The 20,012-nt window shown below is 39.6% G+C and overlaps 1 protein-coding gene and 1 long non-coding RNA gene across 2 annotated transcripts; one reads left to right on the top strand and one right to left on the bottom strand.

Annotated features, from left to right (window-relative positions):
* Positions 1 to 1,305: 1,305 nt before the first annotated feature.
* On the top strand, positions 1,306 to 4,898 carry LOC104085053 (uncharacterized). Its single transcript, XR_683755.4, has 2 exons — positions 1,306 to 1,588; positions 3,905 to 4,898. It is a non-coding gene; the product is annotated as an uncharacterized lncRNA (long non-coding RNA).
* A 9,071-nt stretch (positions 4,899 to 13,969) lies between these two features.
* On the bottom strand, positions 13,970 to 15,196 carry LOC138905484 (uncharacterized). Its single transcript, XM_070194007.1, has 2 exons — positions 15,037 to 15,196; positions 13,970 to 14,241 (listed from the first exon to the last, which is right to left on the bottom strand). Exons 1-2 carry the CDS (start codon positions 15,194 to 15,196, stop codon positions 13,970 to 13,972), a joined length of 432 nt encoding a protein of 143 aa, XP_070050108.1.
* Positions 15,197 to 20,012: the final 4,816 nt, after the last annotated feature.

Raw genomic sequence — 20,012 nt, 5'->3', positions numbered from 1 at the left:
TGCATAGTTGTACACCCCATTCCTTCTAAAGAGTTCACACATTCCATGAAGCCATCCATCTCGTCATCATCAAAGTTGAGCAAGACGACCTCCAATATATCACCAACATTTATTATAACACTTGTTTTATCAATAATAACATCGGTCACCAAGTCCACAAAAGAACACACCTCATTGTGATTTGGGTGCCGCATGGACTTACACACATAGAATACCACTTTTTCATCACCAATCCGGAAAGTAAGTTCTCTGGCTTCAAAATCACAAAGAGCCTTACCCGTAGCAAGGAAAGGTCTCTCAAGAATAATCGGCACTTCATAATCAACCTCACAATCTAAAATGATAAAATCCGCCGGAAGAATGAATTTATCAACACGAACCAAAACATCTTCAATCACTCCCAAGGGCCTCTTCATAGTATGATCGGCCATTTGAAATCTCATAGATATGGGTCTTGGTTGCCCAATTTCCAAAGTCTTGAAAATCAAATAGGGTATCAAGTTGATACTTGCCCCAAGATCACAAAGAGCTTTAGCAAACTCGGCACTTCCAATTGTACAAGGAATCGTGAAAGCATCGGAATCCTCCAACTTAGGATCCATTGAATGCACAATTGCACTTACTTGATGAGTGACTTTGATGGTTTTAAAATTTATTGACCGCTTCTTTGTTACAAGATCCTTCGTAAAATTTTGCATAACCGCGCATTTGTTCCAAAGTTTCAAGTAATGGTACATTGATTGAGAGACTCTTCATCATTTGGATGAACTTCTTAAATTGATTCTCACCATTTTTCTTGGCAAGTCTTTGAGGGTATGGAGGTGGAGTCTTAGGCAATGGTGCCTTAGCCTTTCGCACTACCGGCGAAAAATCAATGGTGCTTTTGAAATTGCAAAACAATTGGGTGCGCTATCACTTGAATTTAGAAAAGTGGTTGATAATCCAAAACATATTGAGAGATCAACTTTGGGAAAACTTCTTTTAGCTTGTCTTCACTTGAGGAACTTCATTTGGGTTTAGGGGTGCTTATCGGGTGGATTGGGCAGATATTTACGCTTAACAGTTTGGCGTATCGGTTATTGATTTATAAATGTAGTAATCCGCTAGCCAATCAATAAGACATAAGGCGGATTGGTAACAAATTAGTGATTATTGGATGGTTTATCGACTAAATCAAATAGATAATAAAAAGAATTAGAGAAATAGAGATAAGGAAAATTTTAGGATATGTCACTTTCGGATTGCATTCAATTATCGTGAACATTTGTCTAGAAACTTATACCAATTAAATATTTTGTCCTCACAGCTAAACAAAAAGAAGAGATAGGAAACAGAACATAATCCGGATAACATAGGTAACAAAAGAAACAGGGAACGTATATGAAGTCATATTAAAATTTTAGAAAAAAAAGTTTTCAAGATATCAACCTGGATTCTATTATACAAACAAAGAGTCGTGGAAACTCACTTCCTCAAAGGAATAACTTTCAAATTCCAGCAGTTTTAGCTCATTCTGCCACAGAGATCAAATCTTTTGCGATGTGCCACCCTTATTGGTCTCCCCATAAAACGAATAGATGTCCTTGAGGTAAGAAATTGACATGTTTCACTTGAATATCTGAAAGTGATCATATTTCAATTGATTCTAATTATTTTATTTGCTCCAAAGCTTTTGAGTGCAAACATAGTTCCAGATTGGGCTTCCTTTTATGCTCAATTGGTCTGTATCATTAGGGGTAGACTTCGACAAAATGGGTCAGATATCTTAAGCTCTACAGTTAATTAAGAGTTCCCCTAATTTGAGTTCACTTCATATTAGGGTAAAATATATATATATATATAAGAGGGGAATAGAAAAGTGAGGTGGCACCTTTCTTTGGCAGTGTTTATCTTTTTTGTCAAACTTTTGGCACTTTTCTCTTATATTCCCCTCAAATATTTGCTGCAAAATGAAGCCACTTCATTGTCTAGATTGATTGCTCAATTAATAGGAAAAGACATTTAAGAAAATGAAGTCAATCAGTTTCCAATTCATTATTTGTATTAATATTCTTACGTTTTTATGCCTTTTACATTCATAACCTCCAAAAAATTAATGTGCTAAGTTAATGGCATGATTGTATGTATTCCTCTATCTATGCTTATATGTATCACAATTCACAAGCCTAAAAGCCAAACAACAAATCCATGAGATTATCATAGTAGCAGCATCTTCCATGTTATTATTTTGTCAACAAAGCTGTAAAATCAAAGAATAATTGTTGAGTCAACCGGTAAACTCATGAAGACCCTCTTATGAATTCTTTTGGCTGCACACTGACTTCCTTTTTGTTCTTATTTGCTAGATTTTGCATTTTCTGCTCCATGTGTGACCTTCTCGGAACTTTTATCAATGAGTATTTATGCGATGTTACTTAGTATTTTTATTGCTATTGAATTAAACTTTTTTTTTCTGTTTTTTTTTACACATATTTCAATCATGCATATATGATAGTAGATATTTTTTCATGTTTCAAGAAAATGACATGTCTGAATTCCACCATTGATATAGTTTTATGGACTGAGAATCTTAATTACTATTTTTTTCAGGATTCAAATTGAACGTGTTATTCTTAGCTACCTACTACTGCAACTATTTTAAATATGGAAATATCTCAAAATTCCGATTCACGATAAGTGATGAAAATGATATATTTGGTCAAACAGTTTATTTTCGTAAAAAATTGGATAAATAATATTATTCGTTTTCAAAGGCTTTCCGAATGAACATTTAGTTTAAGCTCATCCATCATGGGTGAGTTAATCACTTCAAAAGAAACAAAGAAGAAAAAAAAAACATTTATATAAGAATGTTTATGAAACACCAAGCTTGTCTGGAACTCATATACAAAAGGTAATTGTCTATGCTTAGATAAATTAATTTTTAGCATTAAACACGAAAGAACCTTATTATGCTTACTAAAGTTATTTTCATGTTGCTTTTGTTAAAATTTTACTTGGTAATTAATAAAAGTTTCTACTCACCAAAAAAAAGAAAAAGTTATATTCTTGGCATTGACTATTGATTCTAATATATTTTGTTTACTCATAGTGCATAATAACGAATTAGTAAAGATGCCGTGACATATTTTACTGGATCAGAATTAGCTATCTAATATAAGGAAGTGCGAAAAGGATTAGAAAATACAAAAAATATTATAAAGGTACATAAAAACTAAAAATTGTGCTACCTTTTGTAATACTAAAGTTCAGTTGAGTTATACATACAAAATTGTTTATGATGTTACACAAGACAAATGAATTTTGAAAGCAACAATTAGATTTGGGAAGGGGTGAAAAACTACTTACCAAAACCTATACGAGCATAAGTTCATCATGTTGTAGGAATTAATTGGGTCAAAACTATAATGTCAATCTTCATTGACATGATGAATGTCATTTTTTTATTTGAGGGTTTAATGAAATTAATCTTGACTGCTTTTTTTACAGTCTAAAGAAGAAGATATTCTTGGTGGTGGATAGTTTCTATTAACTGCCATATTCCAAGTCTGAATGTATGGTTGGTTTTAGGAATTAGTGAAGTTCTTAATCAACTACAAACAATAATTATTTTTTAGGATTTAAACAAAATTAGCTTTGAAATTGATGATATGGAGAGTTTTAGAGCTAATTGTATATGATATTTATAAATGCTTGCATATACATGTGAGAAAAATAATCTATTCTACCCTAACTAATTAAATTTACAAAAAGAATCATATTGCAAATTTTTTTTCTTTTATAACCGCGCGGAGCGCGGACAAATTTACTAGCGGTAAATATATGTATGGTTTGGTTCATTTTCGCTCTTCATCTTTGTTAACTTGAGAAGCTAAAATGTCTTGGTATTTCTTTGTACCATTAGGTCGATCATAGCAGCGACAGTACTGAAACGGTTTTGAAATATCTCGACACCCCAGCCTGTTTGGAGCGACCTCTCAACAAGCTCTGAGTATGCGAACATCTATTCGTTTGAGAATTCAAAAGTTGAACTGCTTTTCGTAAAGCTATTGTTTGCTTGCACTCCATCTTTGGTAAGGATGTGCATTCAGCAGGTCAAACATACTATTTTTCTGCTTTTTTCTATTTGGGATTAATGTTCGCGATGATGAATCGCATTTTGTTTTGTTTTCCTTAGGCAGTAGTAATGAAACCTGCATCTCAATAGCTATGGCGTGTCATCTATTGTTTTGATTTATCTGTGTTTCTCTCTTTTATTTTATAGACTAAACTTGCTAAGTCAATGTTGCTTCCTTGTGAAGCATATCTTATGTATGTGAGTTTACATGAGTGTTTACGGTCAAAATCGGTTTTGCCTTTCGTGTAATTAGTCAAGATTGAAACATGATGGACCAAGGGTCGTCTTCATAATATCGAAATGAGATCCGAAGCCAGGTTATCAAACTCAAGATTCAGGGACCGATCAATACCGAGCTCAAAGTCAATATCGAGCTCGAGTCAATATCGAGCTCGAGTCGATATTGAGCTCGAGATCCGGAGATCGATCAGTACCAAGACCAACCAAGATCGAGCTATGAGACAAAGAGCAGTTGTAGCCGCACTTATGGAGAGAATCTCGGCGGGAATCAAGGAAAAGCTAATTAATTAATCTATCATGGGATCTCCACTATGTATTTTTTATTTTATCCAAAGCAAGATTTTTTTCACTATATTAACAGTGGGTATCATTTCTGAAAGGGCAGATTGAACATCCAGAGAAGAAAATATTGATACATTCACATTCTAAAGATTATTACATTGATATATAGTTGAGATTATCCTTTTTTTGAGCTTGGACATTGATTCATCTTGCTTGTTTATAAATCATTCTCTACTCAATTTAGTTTGTATTTCATTCCTTTATACAGTCAATATTCGATATATTTCTACTTACTTTTCCGATTTGTACTAAGCTATACCACGTATCCTTAGAACTACGTATAAATTCAACTCTATCCGTTTTTCGGGTAAACAATTTGGGGCCCACCGTGGGGCTAAGGATAATAGTGGTTATTTGGTACGAATCTCTGTGAAACACACTATTTTACACTTGCTCTTGGAAGTGTCTTTGATTTCAGGCTGAAAACGACGAATTCTCAATTAATGGCCCTACCTATCGACAACGAAGCTGGCCTTCAAGATGATAAGAACAACCTGACGGCCGGGGATGAAAGGCCACCAGTCGATCTTGTTGGAGCTCGGGCCATAGATCCAATTGATGATAATTCGCGTGTGGCCATCGAGGCGAGCCAATGTTCCGACCCTGAAAATAGCATTCATGGTGAAACTCGATCTGCAGCTCGAAATACGCAAAACGCTGAGAAAAACGGAATAAGCTTGCGTATGATTTTCGAAATGTTGCAAGCTCAACAAGAAGCAATAGCCCAGTTGTAGAGCCAAACCCAGATACCAACTAGACTCGAGCCCAGTCCACCCCAAGAAGTCACCCACAAAACGGGGCCAGCTATAGTGAGGTCGAATGAACAAGAATCGGGGACTAATCCCGAAATTATTAAGATCGAGGAACTGACAAAACGAATAGAATCAGGAGAAAGGAAGATCGAAGCAAACGACCAAAAGGTGAAAACTTATAACTCCAGGGTTGATCAGATCCCGGGGGCACCGCCGATATTGAAGGGCTTGGATTCTAAAATGTTCGTGCAAAAGCCTTTCCCCCCGAGCGCGGCTCCAAAACAGATCCCCAAAAAGTTCTGCATGCCCGAAATTATAAAATACAATGAAACAACCGACCCCAACGAACACGTCACCTCTTACACATGTGCCATCAAAGGGAACGATCTAGAAGACGACGAGATCAAATTTGTATTATTGAAAAAATTCGGTGAAACCTTGTCAAAGGAAGCAATGATATGGTATCATAATTTACCACCTAACTCTATCGATTCTTTTGCTATGCTTGCAGATTCTTTTGTAAAAGCACACGCTGGAGCCATAAAGGTCGAAACCAGAAAGTCGGACCTTTTCAAGGTAAGACAAAAAGATAACGAGATGCTAAGGCAATTTGTATCTCGTTTCCAAATGGAACGAATGGATCTACCTCCAGTCACAGACGATTGGGCTATTCAAACTTTCACTCAAGGTATAAACGAATGAAGCTCGATGGCTTTACGACGGTTGAAGCAGAACCTGATCGAGTACCCAGTTGTTACCTAGGCCGATGTACACAATCGGTATCAATCGAAGATCAGAGTTTAAGACGACCAGTTGGGTTCTGGGTCCGTTATTAAAAGGGACATCGACCGAGAACCAAGGTCGAACAAGGACCGATATCAGCCGTATAACGGAGATCGTAGGGGCAGCGAACCTACACGCAACTCCGTACGAGGCAAAAGGAGAAGTGATCAAGGCTAAGGGTCTCGGCGGTTTATGAACAAGAATGGGTTCGACAGGCATATGGGACCTAAGGAAGCACCACGGTTATCAGAATATAACTTCAACGTTGATGCATCCGCCATCGTGTCGGCTATCGGACGCATCAAAGATACTAAGTGGCCTCGACCTCTGCAGTCCGATCCAGCCCAGAGTAATCCCAATCAAATGTGCAAATATCATGGCACCTATGGCCACAGAACTGAAGACTGCAGGCAGTTAAGAGAGGAGGTATCCCGTTTGTTCAATGAGAGGCACCTTCGATAATTTTTAAGTGACCGGACCAAAACCCATTTCAAAAACAGAGATTTCAATAGACCAAACGAACAAGAAGAGCCACAACACATCATCCACATGATCATCGGAGGGAGCGATGTCCCCCAAGGACCGGTGCTTAAACGTACTAAGACATCTATTGTAAGAGAGAAGTGATCTCGGACTCAGGATTACACACCTAAAGGAACCTTGTCCATTAGTAACGAAGACACGGAAGGAATCATGCAACTACATAACGATACACTGGTAATATCTGTACTTATCAATAAAACTCAAGTTAAACGTGTGTTAATTGATCCAGGTAGTTCGGCCAACATCATTTGATCAAGGGTCGTAGAGCAACTCGGTCTACAGGACCAGGTCATAGCCACTACCATGGTACTGAGCGGATTTAATATGGCATATGAAACTACTAAGGGCGAGATTGTTTTACCAGTAAACGTGGCCGAGACCATCCAGTAAATGAAGTTCCACGTAATCGAGGGTGATATGAGATATAATGCCATGTTCGGGAGTCCATGGATCCACAACATGAGAGAAGTACCCTCGACCCTTCACCAGGTTCTGAAATTCCTTACGTTGGAGAGAATCAAAATGGTCTATGAAGAACAACCAGCCGCAAAAGAAATGTTTGCCATCGATGAGGTGATTCTGATATCTTCACTATCATCGACAAAGGGATCATATTCGAAGGAGGAACAGGATACCAAATAGCAATCACAAACATCAGCCTCGACCCAACTAGAGAATCAGAAGATTGACGAAGACGATGACTATGGGATCCCTCGATCCTTTGTGGTCCCCGATGATATCGACGCTACCCAGTCAACGGTCGAAGAACTGGAGCAAATTACGCTAGTCGAACATCTGCCCGAGCGAAAGGTATACCTGGGCACGGGGTTAGATCCCGAGCTCAGGAAAAAGCTTATTCAATTTCTTATAGCTAACATGAACTGTTTCGCTTGGTCCCATCTTGACATAACAGGGATCCCACCGGAGATAGCCACTCATAGACTGAGCTTGAATCCAAAATTCCGTCCGATAAAGCAAAATAGAAGGCCCCAGTCCGAGGTCAAACATGCCTTCATCAAGGACGAGGTAACCAAACTTCTTAAAATAGGATCCATTCGAGAAGTTAAATACCCCGAATGGCTAGCAAATGTGGTGGTGGTCCCTAAGAAAGGAAACAAACTTAGAATGTGTATAGATTATAAAGACTTGAACAAAGCATGCCTTAAGGATTCCTTTCCTTTACCTAGCATCGATCGTATGATCGATGCCACAGCCGGCCACTAGACTCTCAGTTTTCTCGATGCCTACTCTGGGTACAACCAAATACAAATGAACTCAGAGGAGCGAGAAAAGACTTTGTTTGTCACCAAGTACGGTAGCTATTGTTATAACGTAATGTTATTCGGTCTAAAAAATGCTGGTGCAACTTATCAACGCCTAGTAAATCGAATATTCAAAAAATAAATAGGAAAATCAATGGAAGTTTATATTGATGACATATTAGTTAAGTCCCTGCGAGCAGAGGACCATTTAAAGCACTTGCAGGAAACTTTCGACGTACTAAAAAAGTACAATATAAAGCTCAACCAAAAGAATATGCATTCGGGGTTAGCTCGGGCAAGTTTCTTGGTTTCATGGTGTCCAACCGAGGAATCAAAATCAACCCTAATAAAATCAAAGCTATCTAGGACATCACGATAGTAGATAATGTGAAGGTCGTGCAAAGGTTAATGGGGAGAATATCCGCCTTGGGACTATTCATATCGAGATCCTCAGATAGGAGCCACCGATTTTTCTCACTGCTTAAGAAGAAAAGAAACTTTGCATGGACTCCGGAATGCCAGCACACTTTGGAAGAACTAAAGTGGTATTTATCAAGCCCGCCTCTGCTTCATACCCCGAAAGTGGATGAACAAATTTACTTGTACGTAGCTGTCTCGGAGATAGCGGTAAGTGAAGTCCTGGTTCGAGAAGAACGAGGTACGCAATTCCCTATTTATTATGTCAGTCGGACCTTAGGCGAGGCCGAAACAAGATATCCACACTTAGAAAAATTAGCGCTTGCTTTAATAAGTGCCTCTAGGAAATTAAAACCATATTTCCAATCTCATCTGATATATGTTGTAACAACTTATCCTCTTCAAAACATTGTATGCAAACCCGAGCTTTCGGGTCGATTGGCCAAATGGTCCATAGAAATCGGAGGGTACGATATCGAGTATCGACCCCGAACCTCTATCAAGTCTCAAATCTTGAAAGACTTTGTGGCTGACTTTTCGCCCGAAGAGGTATCCGAACGCGAAGGGGTCCGGATTAGGCATTGTACTAAAATCACACACCGGTAATGTAATTAGACAGTCTATCAGAACTACAAAATTGACTAACAATGAGGCTGAGTATGAGGCCATGATTGCAGGTCTCGAACTAGCTAGAAGCTTGGGAGCAGAGATCATAGAAGCTAAGTGTGATTCCCTCCTCGTAGTAAACCAAGTTAACGGGACTTTTGAAGTCCAAGAAAATCGAATGCAAAAGTACTTGGATAAATTACAGGTGACTCTACATCAATTTAAAGAATGGACTTTGCAACATTTACCCCGAGAACAGAACAGCGAGGCCGACGCTCTTGCGAACTTAGGTTCATCAGTCGAAGATGACGAACTCAACTCGGGGACTGTCGTACAACTCATAAAATCGGTGATCGAAGAAGGTCACGCCGAGATAAATTCCACAAGTCTAACCTGGGATTGGAGAAACAAATATATAGAGTACTTCAAGAACGGGAAGCTTCCATCAGATCCAAAGGAATCGAGAGCTTTGCGCACAAAGGTAGCACGATTTACCCTATCCGAAGACGAAACGCTATTCAGAAGGACTTTAGATGGACCATTGGAAATATGTTTGGGACCAGGAGATATCGATTACATACTACGGGAAATTCACGAGGGCACTTATGAAAACTATTCCGGTGCCGATTCGCTGGTCCACAAAGCGATCAGAGCAGGGTATTATTGGACCGATATGAGCAAAGATGCGAAGGAGTTTGTTCGAAAATGCAAAAAATTCCAAAGACATGCGCCCGTGATTCATCAACCCGGGGAGCTACTCTATTCGGACGTATATCCATGTCCTTTCATGAAATGGGGAATGGACATCATCGGCCCCCTCCTATCGGCCCCAGGTAAAGCTCAGTTTATTTTATTTATAATTAATTATTTTTCTGAATGGGTTGAAGCACAGGCTTTCGAGAAAGTCAGAGAAAAAGAAGTGATAGACTTCATTTGGGACCACATCATATGTCAATTCGGGGTGCCAGCCGAGATTGTATGTGATAATGGAAAACAATTCATCGGCAGCAAAGTAACTAAATTTCTCGAGGATCACAAGATCAAAAGGATCCTATCAACACCGTACCATCCCAGCGGAAACGGACAAGCCAAATCGACCAACAAAACCATCATCCAAAATCTTAAGAAGAGATTAACCAACACCAAAGGAAAATGGAAAGAAATAATGCCCGAGGTCTTATGCGCATATCGCACAACATCGAAATCCAGTACTGGAGCAACACCATTCTCGTTGGTCTATGGCGTCGAAGCTCTGATCCCGGTTAAGTTCGGAGAACCTAGCATCAGGTTTTGATATGCAACAAAGGAGTCGAAAATAAGACCATAAACATGAACCTGGAATTATTGGATGAAAGACGAGAGGCCTCTCTCGTCCGATTGGCCGCCCAAAAACAGCGGATCGAAAGATATTACAATCGAAGAACCAATCTTCAACATTTTAAAATCGGGGACTTGGTACTAAGGAAAGTCACCCTCAACACCTGAAATACGAATGAAGAAAAACTGGGTCCAAACTGGGAAGGACCATATCAGGTCCTCGAAATCGTCGGAAAGGGGTCCTACAAGCTCGGCGTGATAAACGGCAAACAACTATCGAGCAAATCGAAAGTTTCGTACCTAAAACGATACTACTACTAAGGTACGACCCTCCTATGTTCATTCATATTTTGAAATTAACCCTTGCAGGTGTTCGACCAGAAACAGGGATGGATTATTCAACTCGAAGCCTTTAGACCTGAAAGCACGCGTTGCACTCTTTTTCACTTAGACCGGTTTTGTCTCGAATGGGTTTTTCGGCAAGATTTTTAATGAGACAACCATTGATCGTGCTAACTTAGAACAATTCAACAGTATTTAAAGACTCTTTACAATCAACCTCGAATACTGGGGGGAATTACCCTCGAATATATCAAGTTCGATGCAAGAAAGTTACCTCATGACAACAGGGTTTCGATAGGAAAAATTGTAAGGGCCAAATGATCAAAACGAGTCATGCCCATGTAGTTTGCCCGAGCCCTGGCACAAAACATGAACGAATGTATAATGACTTATAAAGAGAAATTTCTTCTTTACCGATATTTTATATCCCAGAAAAATTCCTCTATTTCGTGATATATTATACAAACAAGCCTAAGGGCTATTCTTATTTCGAGTTCGAGCAAATCCTCACTCGACTATAAAGCCTAAGGGCTACTCTTATTTCGAGTTCGAGCAAACACTCACTCGACTGAAAAGCCTAAGGGCTACCTTAATTCGAGTTCGAGCAAACACTCACTCGATTGAAAATCCTAAGGGCTACCTTAATTCGAGTTCGAGCAAACACTCACTCGACTGAAAAGCCTAAGTCCTACCTTAATTCGAGTTCGAGAAAATACTCACTCGACTGAAAAGCCTAAAGGCTACCTTAATTCGAGTTCGAGCAAATCCTCACACAACTATAAAGCCTAAGGGCTACTCATATTTCGAGTTCAAGCAAGTCCTCACTCAACCACTAAGCCCAAGGGCTATTCTTATTTCGAGTTCGAGCAAATCCTCACTCGACTATAAAGCCTATGGGTTACCCTAACTCGAGTTCAAGAAACCATTCTCACTCAGGGACTATGTATCGAGCCTAAGGGCTACCTTAATTCGAGTTCGAGCAAATGCTCACTCGACTGAAAAGCCTAAAGGCTACCTTAATTCTAGTTCGAGCAAACACTCACTTGACTGAAAAGCCTAAGGGCTACCTTAATTCGAGTTCGAGCAAATCCTTACTCGATTATAAAGCCTAAGGGCTACTCTTATTTCGAGTTCGAGCAAGTCCTCACTCGACCACTAAGCCTAAGGGATATTCTTATTTTGAGTTTGAGAAAATCCTCACTCGACTATAAAGCCTAAGGGCTACCCTAACTCGAGTTCGAGCAACCATTCTCACTCGGAGACTATCTACCGAGCCCAAGGGTTGCCATTAATTCGAGTTCGAGCAAACACTCACTCGACTGAAAAGCCCAAGGGCTACCTTAATTCGAGTTCGAGCAAACACTCACTCGACTAAAAAGCCTAAGGTCTACCTTAATTCGAGTTCGAGAAATCATTCTAGCCCGATTGAAAAGCCTAAGGGCTACCTTAATTCGAGTTCGAGCAAACACTCACTCGACTGAAAAGCCTAAGGGCTACCTTAGCTCAAATTTGAGCAAATCATTTCACTTGAACTCTATTCATCGAGTCTAAAAGCTATCTCAGTTCGAGTTCGAACATTTACTCGGGGACTACCTACAAGGAAAGGTCGAGTTTGAACATTCGCTCGGACCTTCAAGTAATTATCCCATGCTAAGACACTTTTTGGCCTTTGTATAAATTAACAAGAAAGGCAAATGATTCAGAGGCTATAAAATAAAGAAAGTTTTATATATACCAGAAATCATTTACAAAGGCACCATGGCCCGATCAAGTTTTTCTACAAAAGACCAAAACAGTCTTAAAAGAAAGAAGAAAAATGCTAAAGGGACTTAGTCCTCTCCAGGAGAAGCATCTTCACTCTCGAGGCCTCCTTCGCTCTCAGAACCGCTCATACTCCCGATATCATCATCATCTGGAAAGGCCAAAACTTTGGCTTCACCTTCAAGCTCTTTTACATTATTGATCTCGACTGTAAGATCGAAGCCACGAGCGTGGATCTCCTCTAGAGTCTCCCTCCGAGATTGGCATTTAGCATGCTCAGCAACCCAATTTGCTCGAGCTTGAGCAGCCTCGGCAACCTCTTTTGCTTGAACCTGAGCAGTTTCAGCATCGGACCGATAAACAGCCACCATTGCATCGGCATTAGCCATGGCTATTTCGGCCTCCGATTTGGTCGCTGCCAGTTCTGAGGCCAGTCTCTCTCGATCATAAGTCATTGAGCCCAACCGAGACTGGAACTCCTCGATATTCTTGGCTTGCACCAAGGTTTTCTATTTTAAGTTTCGGAGTTGGACCTCAGCCAAAGCCAGCTGTGTTCGGGCAGTCTCTTTCTCTGAGGCGAGGCGGTCCATGTTCTTCTTTCACTCCTCGTCCTCCGATTTCACTACATCCACTTCAGCACGAAGCTGCCTAATCACTTCGAACTTTTGCTCAACCTGCGGGACCGATTTATTAGCCATCAATTCCGAGTTGATATCATTAAAACCAAAGATTCTTTGTACCTGCTCAGCCAACTCAATTTGTTCTTTCCGAGATACTTCTAGCTCGGCCTGAAGTCTTTTTACTTATCCTTCTCTCTGCCCGCCGAGAAGCTTTAAGGCATCTCTCTCCTCGGTAAGCCTTCGAACTTCGGCCTTGTACAGGCTCAGCTCCCCTCGGGATTGAAGAAATGCCTCGTGATAAAGTGCAGAAGCCTACGAAAATAAAAAAGGATTATACAAGGAAAGGAAAACATAAGTATGAAAAACAGCAAAGAAAATATGAACTTACCCGGTTCATGGCTTGATGGGCCTCGTTAAAAAGGTAAGGCACTCCCACCTCGCTCGAGCTCTTTTTCGGAGCCTCCGAGTCACTCGGACCGGTGATGTCTTCTACACCGATAAAATAACCATGAAAAGGATCCTCCCCTCCATGAGCCCTTTCCTCGTGAAAAGTTCCCACAACCTGAGTGTCACGTATCATCGATTGGGAGAAAGAAGGGAAAGAGGGGGAATCTCCGATCTCTATCGCCCCTAATAGGTCTTTTGGGGCACAGCCTCCGTCTTCGAGAGCCCCAAGCTCAGTTTGCGCACCAGCATTCGCCGCCTCTTCGACGGTCTATTTACCCCGAGGTAAAAGATCCTCGGTCTCCAAAGGCTCGGGAACTTGGGTCGAAGTCCCCTCCTCGACCTCCTCAATCCTGGTCGGAGCGGTATCAACTCCCACCGATACTGAAGTATTCTGAATATCGGTGCTAGCCCAGGCACGAGTCAACAACCCGGAATCATTTTTTCTTCTTCTTCTTCTTCTTCTTCTTCTTCTTCTTCTTCTTCTTCTTCTTCTTCATCCCTTAGACTCAGGACCGACTCCATAGTCAAAGGGATTATGTTCACCTTGGGTTTTTGAGCCAATCTCTTTTTGGGTTTCTGACCCTCGGAGTCTGAGGCCCTTTTTCTCTTAAACGCCTTCTCCGATTTTGAGATAGGCGGTAGAATATTTTCATCACCTGATGGGGGTCTCATAATCGCATCTTTTCCAAGACCTACAAAGAAAGGAAAGTGAGAAAAACTTATGCCCGGAAAAATACTAGAACAAATCGGTGAGCCAAAATAAAAGCTTGCCATGGGTACGAGCTTCCCATCGACCCTTCGACAAATCGGCCATGAGCGCTCGGCAAATGATGACGTTGAGACCAGGTTTTTGGCCCAGTTCTCGAGGTGGGGAATCGCTCCCGGCATCCAAGCAACGGTTGCATCAAGAAAGATACTAATAAGAAAGGATGAAGAAGTAAAACAACAAATATAAATTTAAAACGGGACCATACTCACGTTTCATGTTCCATTTCTCAGGAAACGGCATGCCCTCAGCCAGGATCAGGTCTGAGGTCTTCACTCGAACAAATCGGTTCATCCAGCCCTGATCCTTGTCTTCATCTATACTCGAGGTGAACACCTTCGTGCCACGACGTTGAAGCTTTATCAGCCCGCCTCGGTAAAGTCAAGGGTTGTATAATCTTATGAGGTAGTTGAGGGTGAAGGGAGCCCATCGATTTTGCTCACAAAAAAATGGATCAAGATCGCGATCCTCCAGAAAGAAGGATGAATTTGGCCGAGGGTCACCTGGTATTTCTTGCAAAAGTCGATGATGAATGGATCGAGGAGACTCGGCGTGAAAGGGTAAGTGTAAACACTCAGAAACCCTTCCACGTAAGTAGTGGTCGATTCCTCTGGTGTCGGTATCACGACCTCTTTGTTTATCCAATTAAAGTCTTTCTTCACCATATCGAGGAGTCTTTTTGGTATCGAGCATATGTATCTCGATACCGGCTCGCATCGACCGGCAACCGAAGAGGGTTTGTCAACTTTAAAATCAGAATCAATAACACATCCCCCGGGAACAAGTTCTTCAAGGCGTGGCTCCACTACTGTTTTATCACCGGCCGGTCGAGATGAGGAAGCAGCCTCTTTCTGAGGAACAGTTTTAGATATCTTGGCCATCTAGGTTTTCAAACAACAAAGAAGACGGAAAATTAAAATATTTCGGTGTTTGATGAAGAACAAACAAAGAACTTTTCAGAACCTAGAAATAGATAATTTTGGAAAAGACGAAGAACTGTGAAGAATAGAATGATAAGAGTTGAAAGTAAAAGGTTTAAAATAATGAAGAAGGGGGGCTATTTATAGGTTTGGCGATGACGGTTCAAAATCAGCAGTGGCCGACCATCGTCTGACGCATATTTAATGCCTTGGTAACTGAACCGACGGGACATTTATCACGTACATCATGGTCGCGCTCGATGCAAACGTCAGTGTATATCTAGTCATATCGTTGGAAAATTATGTCGTTTCTCGCCACATTCTTCCCGAGAAACGAGGGGACTATTTGTATATGGTCAAAACTGGTTTTTTCCTTCGTGTAATTAGTCAAGATTGGAACATAATAGACCAAGGGTCATCTTCATAATATCAAGATGAGATCCGAAGCCAGGTTATCAAACTCAAGATTTAGGGACCGATCAATACCGAGCTTAAAGTCAATATCGAGCTCGAGTCAATACCGAGCCCGAGTCGATATCGAGTTCGAGTCAATACTGAGCCCGAGTCAATATCGAGCTCAAGTCGATATCGAGCTCGAGATCCGGAGATCGATCAGTACCAAGACCAACCAATATCGAGCTATGAGACAAAGAGTCGTTGTAGCCGCACTTAGGAAGAGAATCTCGGCGGGAATCAAGAAAAAGCAAATTCATTAATCTATCATGGTATTTTCACTATGTATTTTTTATTATATCCAAAGCAGAATTTTTTCACTATATTAAGAGTGGGTATCATTTCTGTAAGGGCAGATTGAACATCCAGAGAAGAAAACATTGATACATTCACATTCTAAAGATTATTACATTGATATAGTTGAGATTATCCTTTTTTGAGCTTGGACATTGATTCATCTTGATTGTTTATAAATCATTCTCTACTTAATTTGGTTAATATTTCATTCCTTTATACAGTAAATATTCGATATATTTCTACTTACTTTTCCGATTTGTACCAAGCTATACCACGTATCCTTAGAACTACGTATAAATTCTAACTCTATCTGTTTTTCGGGCAAACAATGAGCAATGTAAATACAAGTCAAATACTGTGCTAACTCTCTATGAGCTTCCAGAGTAAATATAAAACTCATATACCGAAATTACAGCAAGGCAACTGAGGAACTCTGTAGGACATAGCTTCTTCCTTTATTGAATAGCTAACTAAGGTCAACGTTCATCACTTTTAGAAACTTGTACGTTTTCCTTTAACTTTTGTTTTATAACTCAAACATATTTTTCTAATCACATTTATATAATTTTTAGAATTATTTACTCATTGTCATGTGCATGCCTATAGACTAGTATACATCACAAAAAAAGATTAAGTCAAACTAGTATACCGCATGTTAGTCACTACAACAACAAGGACAACAACAATAACAAACTCAGTGTAATCTTACTAGTGGAGTGTGGGGACGATAGGATATACGCGGACCTTACAACAACAACAACACTACATACAACTTTAATGATGGACAATCTAATGAGTAGAAACTAGAGAGAGAGCTACCGCTAACATCTCTAGATAGGGATGGCAAAATGGTTAAAAGAAAACAGTTAACCACCTATATTATCCACTAAAAATAGGTTGGATAATGAACTTTTTAAAAACGGGTCAAATATGGATAAAAACCATATTATCCATTTAGAAAATGGATAACTAATAGATTTAACTTTTACATTTGTAAAACCTCAAATTGGGGGTTCCTCAAGTTTGGGAGACTAGGAATTCTCCCAAAAGTGATCATATTTATGAAGCCATGGATACCCATATTATCCGCCGGTTAACCTGTTTTTTATCCGTATTAAATATGGGTCGGGTCGGGTAATATATCTGTTTTTTCATTACCCGTTTTCGACTCGTCTCATATCCGACCCGACCCGCCCGTCTACGACACCCCTAGATGTTGATTTTATATACAGATAGTGGTGCAAACTAGTTTAGTATAGAAAATATCACATGAAAGTTTAAACTTGTATAGTTAAATGAATTTACTCTTAAAAGTAGTGCAACTTATACATAATAATATCATTAATGAAAGAGGGTCAAATATTTTGAGACCTTCCAAAAGGAAAGAATGTCACATAAATTAAACGGAGGAAGTTTTATATTCTGATCACAAAATGTAAAATTGATATGATTAAATCCTGCATTGCTTAGGATTCCTTGCTATCTACAGGTCAAAAGTGTAACCTGATACAACAGTGGCATTCCAAAAACATATAGCAACACAAAGTGGATTAGATATTGGCAAACAAAATGTGCCTTCAACTCGGAAATTATGAGTATACTTGTAAAACTTGGAATATCTTTCTGCCAGATACATCTAGTTTCCCAAGGATAACCAAAGTGAGGTTTCACAGGCTTTTCACATGTTACGAAAGATCGAAGAAGAAACTAGAATGAGGAAAGTCAGGGACTACTTAGGCTGTTCCAGCAAATCTGGTCATGCTAATCACATCTCTGTTTTAGATCACAACTTAACTTTTAGGACATTTCATAGAAAATTTGATGCAAGTGAAAGTTCCTTTGTTATTTCTACTGCGAATGCCTGAGTTTTGGAGGCTCATGGTTCTACATGAGACTTGCTAGCTGCGGTTGTCCATTGAGCAAGGAGTTTCATGTGGAGTTTTGAGTCCGAGGAGGTGCAGTGGTAAATTTTCTTCAATTTCCCGGCCCTTCTGTTCTCTTTTTCTCCTCGGCTCTTTTGGTTTTAGTTTATCTTTTTTGAAGTTTGAAGTTTCTAGGTGAGATCTTTGAGAGCAGAAAACCTTCTAAAAAATAACAAGTTTGAAGTCAGTTTTCCTGTCTCTTTCTTCTTTAAAAGCTGCTGAGTTTTAAAGTTTTTCTCTGGGTGATTCTTGGTTTCGTTGCTAGTTTACATTGTTGTTTGGGACTATTTCTGTTGAAGTTTTCTGCTGTAGTTGGTCTCTGTATTTGCTAGATATCTAATATTAAAGAAAGTTGTGCTTCAAAAAGTCCGAACCTATTCTTGCTCTTTCTACACATGAGGGTGGGGCTCGATTTAGATCTCTCCAGGACATTTGCAAGGCATTTTCTGCTAAGGCATGGTGGAACTTTAGGACTCAAAATACCTTGTTGAAAGAGTTTCTAATGGCCAAGTATTGCAAGAGAAAACATCCAGTTGCAAAAAAAAGGTCCTATGGGCAAATTCTATACCTGGAAAAGACTTATGGATATCAAAGATGATGCTGAGAATTGCATTTTGTGGAAGATTGAATAGGGTGATGTATCCTTTTGGTGGGATAATTGGTCTGGTAGAGGTCTTCTTGCCAAGGAGATCCAATTACAGAATTTTTGGAGACATTGGAATACTGCTAAACTTTTCAATGTGCTTCCATCAACAGTGGTCCATACCATACTGGATATTGATATACATATTGACATTGATAACTATCCAGTTTGGACACTTGAATCTTCAGGAACCTTCACTTGTAAATCAGTTTGGAAAAATTGAGAAAGCAAAGAAACAGTTCCTTTACAGCTACAATGACATGGCATAAGAAAATGCCCTTCAAGATCTCTTTTTTCATGTTAAGGGTATTGTATGCCAGGATTCCCATAGATGACTTAGTGAAGAAGTTTGGTGTTATGATACCATCAAAATGTAGAAACCATCTTGCATCTATTCTGCCAAAGCCAAATTGCAAAACACGTTTGGTTTTACTTTGGTAAGTGCTGTGGAATTACAGTTAAAAAAGGGGACATTAGGCAGGTGGTTATGAACTAGTGGTTATATAAACCAAAGAATGTGATTCATGCTTCTCTTATTCAGTCCCTACCAAAGTACCAATAATGATCTACTAGGAGATATGGAAGAATAGGTGTGCCTCTAGGTTTGACAATGTTCATATGTCTGCCAGGTTTATCATTCAACAAGTATGTAAATATTTGATTATCTTGCTAAATAGCCAATTTTCCAAGGTGCAACTTTCTCACTCTTGAATTGAGATGGGCACAACTGTGGAAAAGGTACAAGTTATCTCTAGCCAAATTGTGAGGTGGAATAAACCTCAAGAAGGTTTCTTTAAACTCAATATAAATGAGTGTGGTAAGGGTAACCCCGGGAGTTCTGGAGGTGGTGGCATTCTTAGGGACAATAGAGGTTCTTTTGTTTTAGCTTTTGCTGAACACTATGGCCTTTGTAGTAATAATGTGGCTGAGGCCAAAGCCATGTTAATTGGCATGCAACAATATATTAACAAGGGCATTTAAAATGTCATTGCTGAATCTGATTCTCAATTGATAGTAAATTTGATTAATAGAAAATGAAACCACTTTGGCAGATCAAGCATATCATGGATCAGATTTTGGAGCTCTTAAGCAATGGAAGTTTCAGTTTTGTTCATATTTTTAGAGAGGGCAATATGGTTGCGGATCAACTAGCTAATTTTGGAGGAAGTCTCTGATTTACCTGAACATGTCAGAACTTCATTGAGGCTTGATCAAGATGGCATCCCCAATTTCAGACTGGAAGAATTATTTTGTTATTAATGATGTTATTACTAGATAAAGCTGATTTTTTTGCAGCATTGTGTATAGTTTCATCATGTAAATACTCAATGCCTGCAAAGTGTAATGGACGAGTCCTTCCAACTTAGACAAGTTTTATCTGGTCAAATGCATACAAGAGTGATATGTATCAATTTCTTCATGTGTTTGGAGGCTAAGGTCTATGTCCTCCTCCGCGTACTTG

This window comes from Nicotiana tomentosiformis, chromosome 2 (genome assembly GCF_000390325.3).
Source record: "Nicotiana tomentosiformis chromosome 2, ASM39032v3, whole genome shotgun sequence".
NCBI lineage: Eukaryota > Viridiplantae > Streptophyta > Magnoliopsida > Solanales > Solanaceae > Nicotiana > Nicotiana tomentosiformis.
The sequence above is the reverse complement of the archived record's forward strand: the minus strand, read 5'-3'. Positions and strand labels throughout refer to the sequence as shown.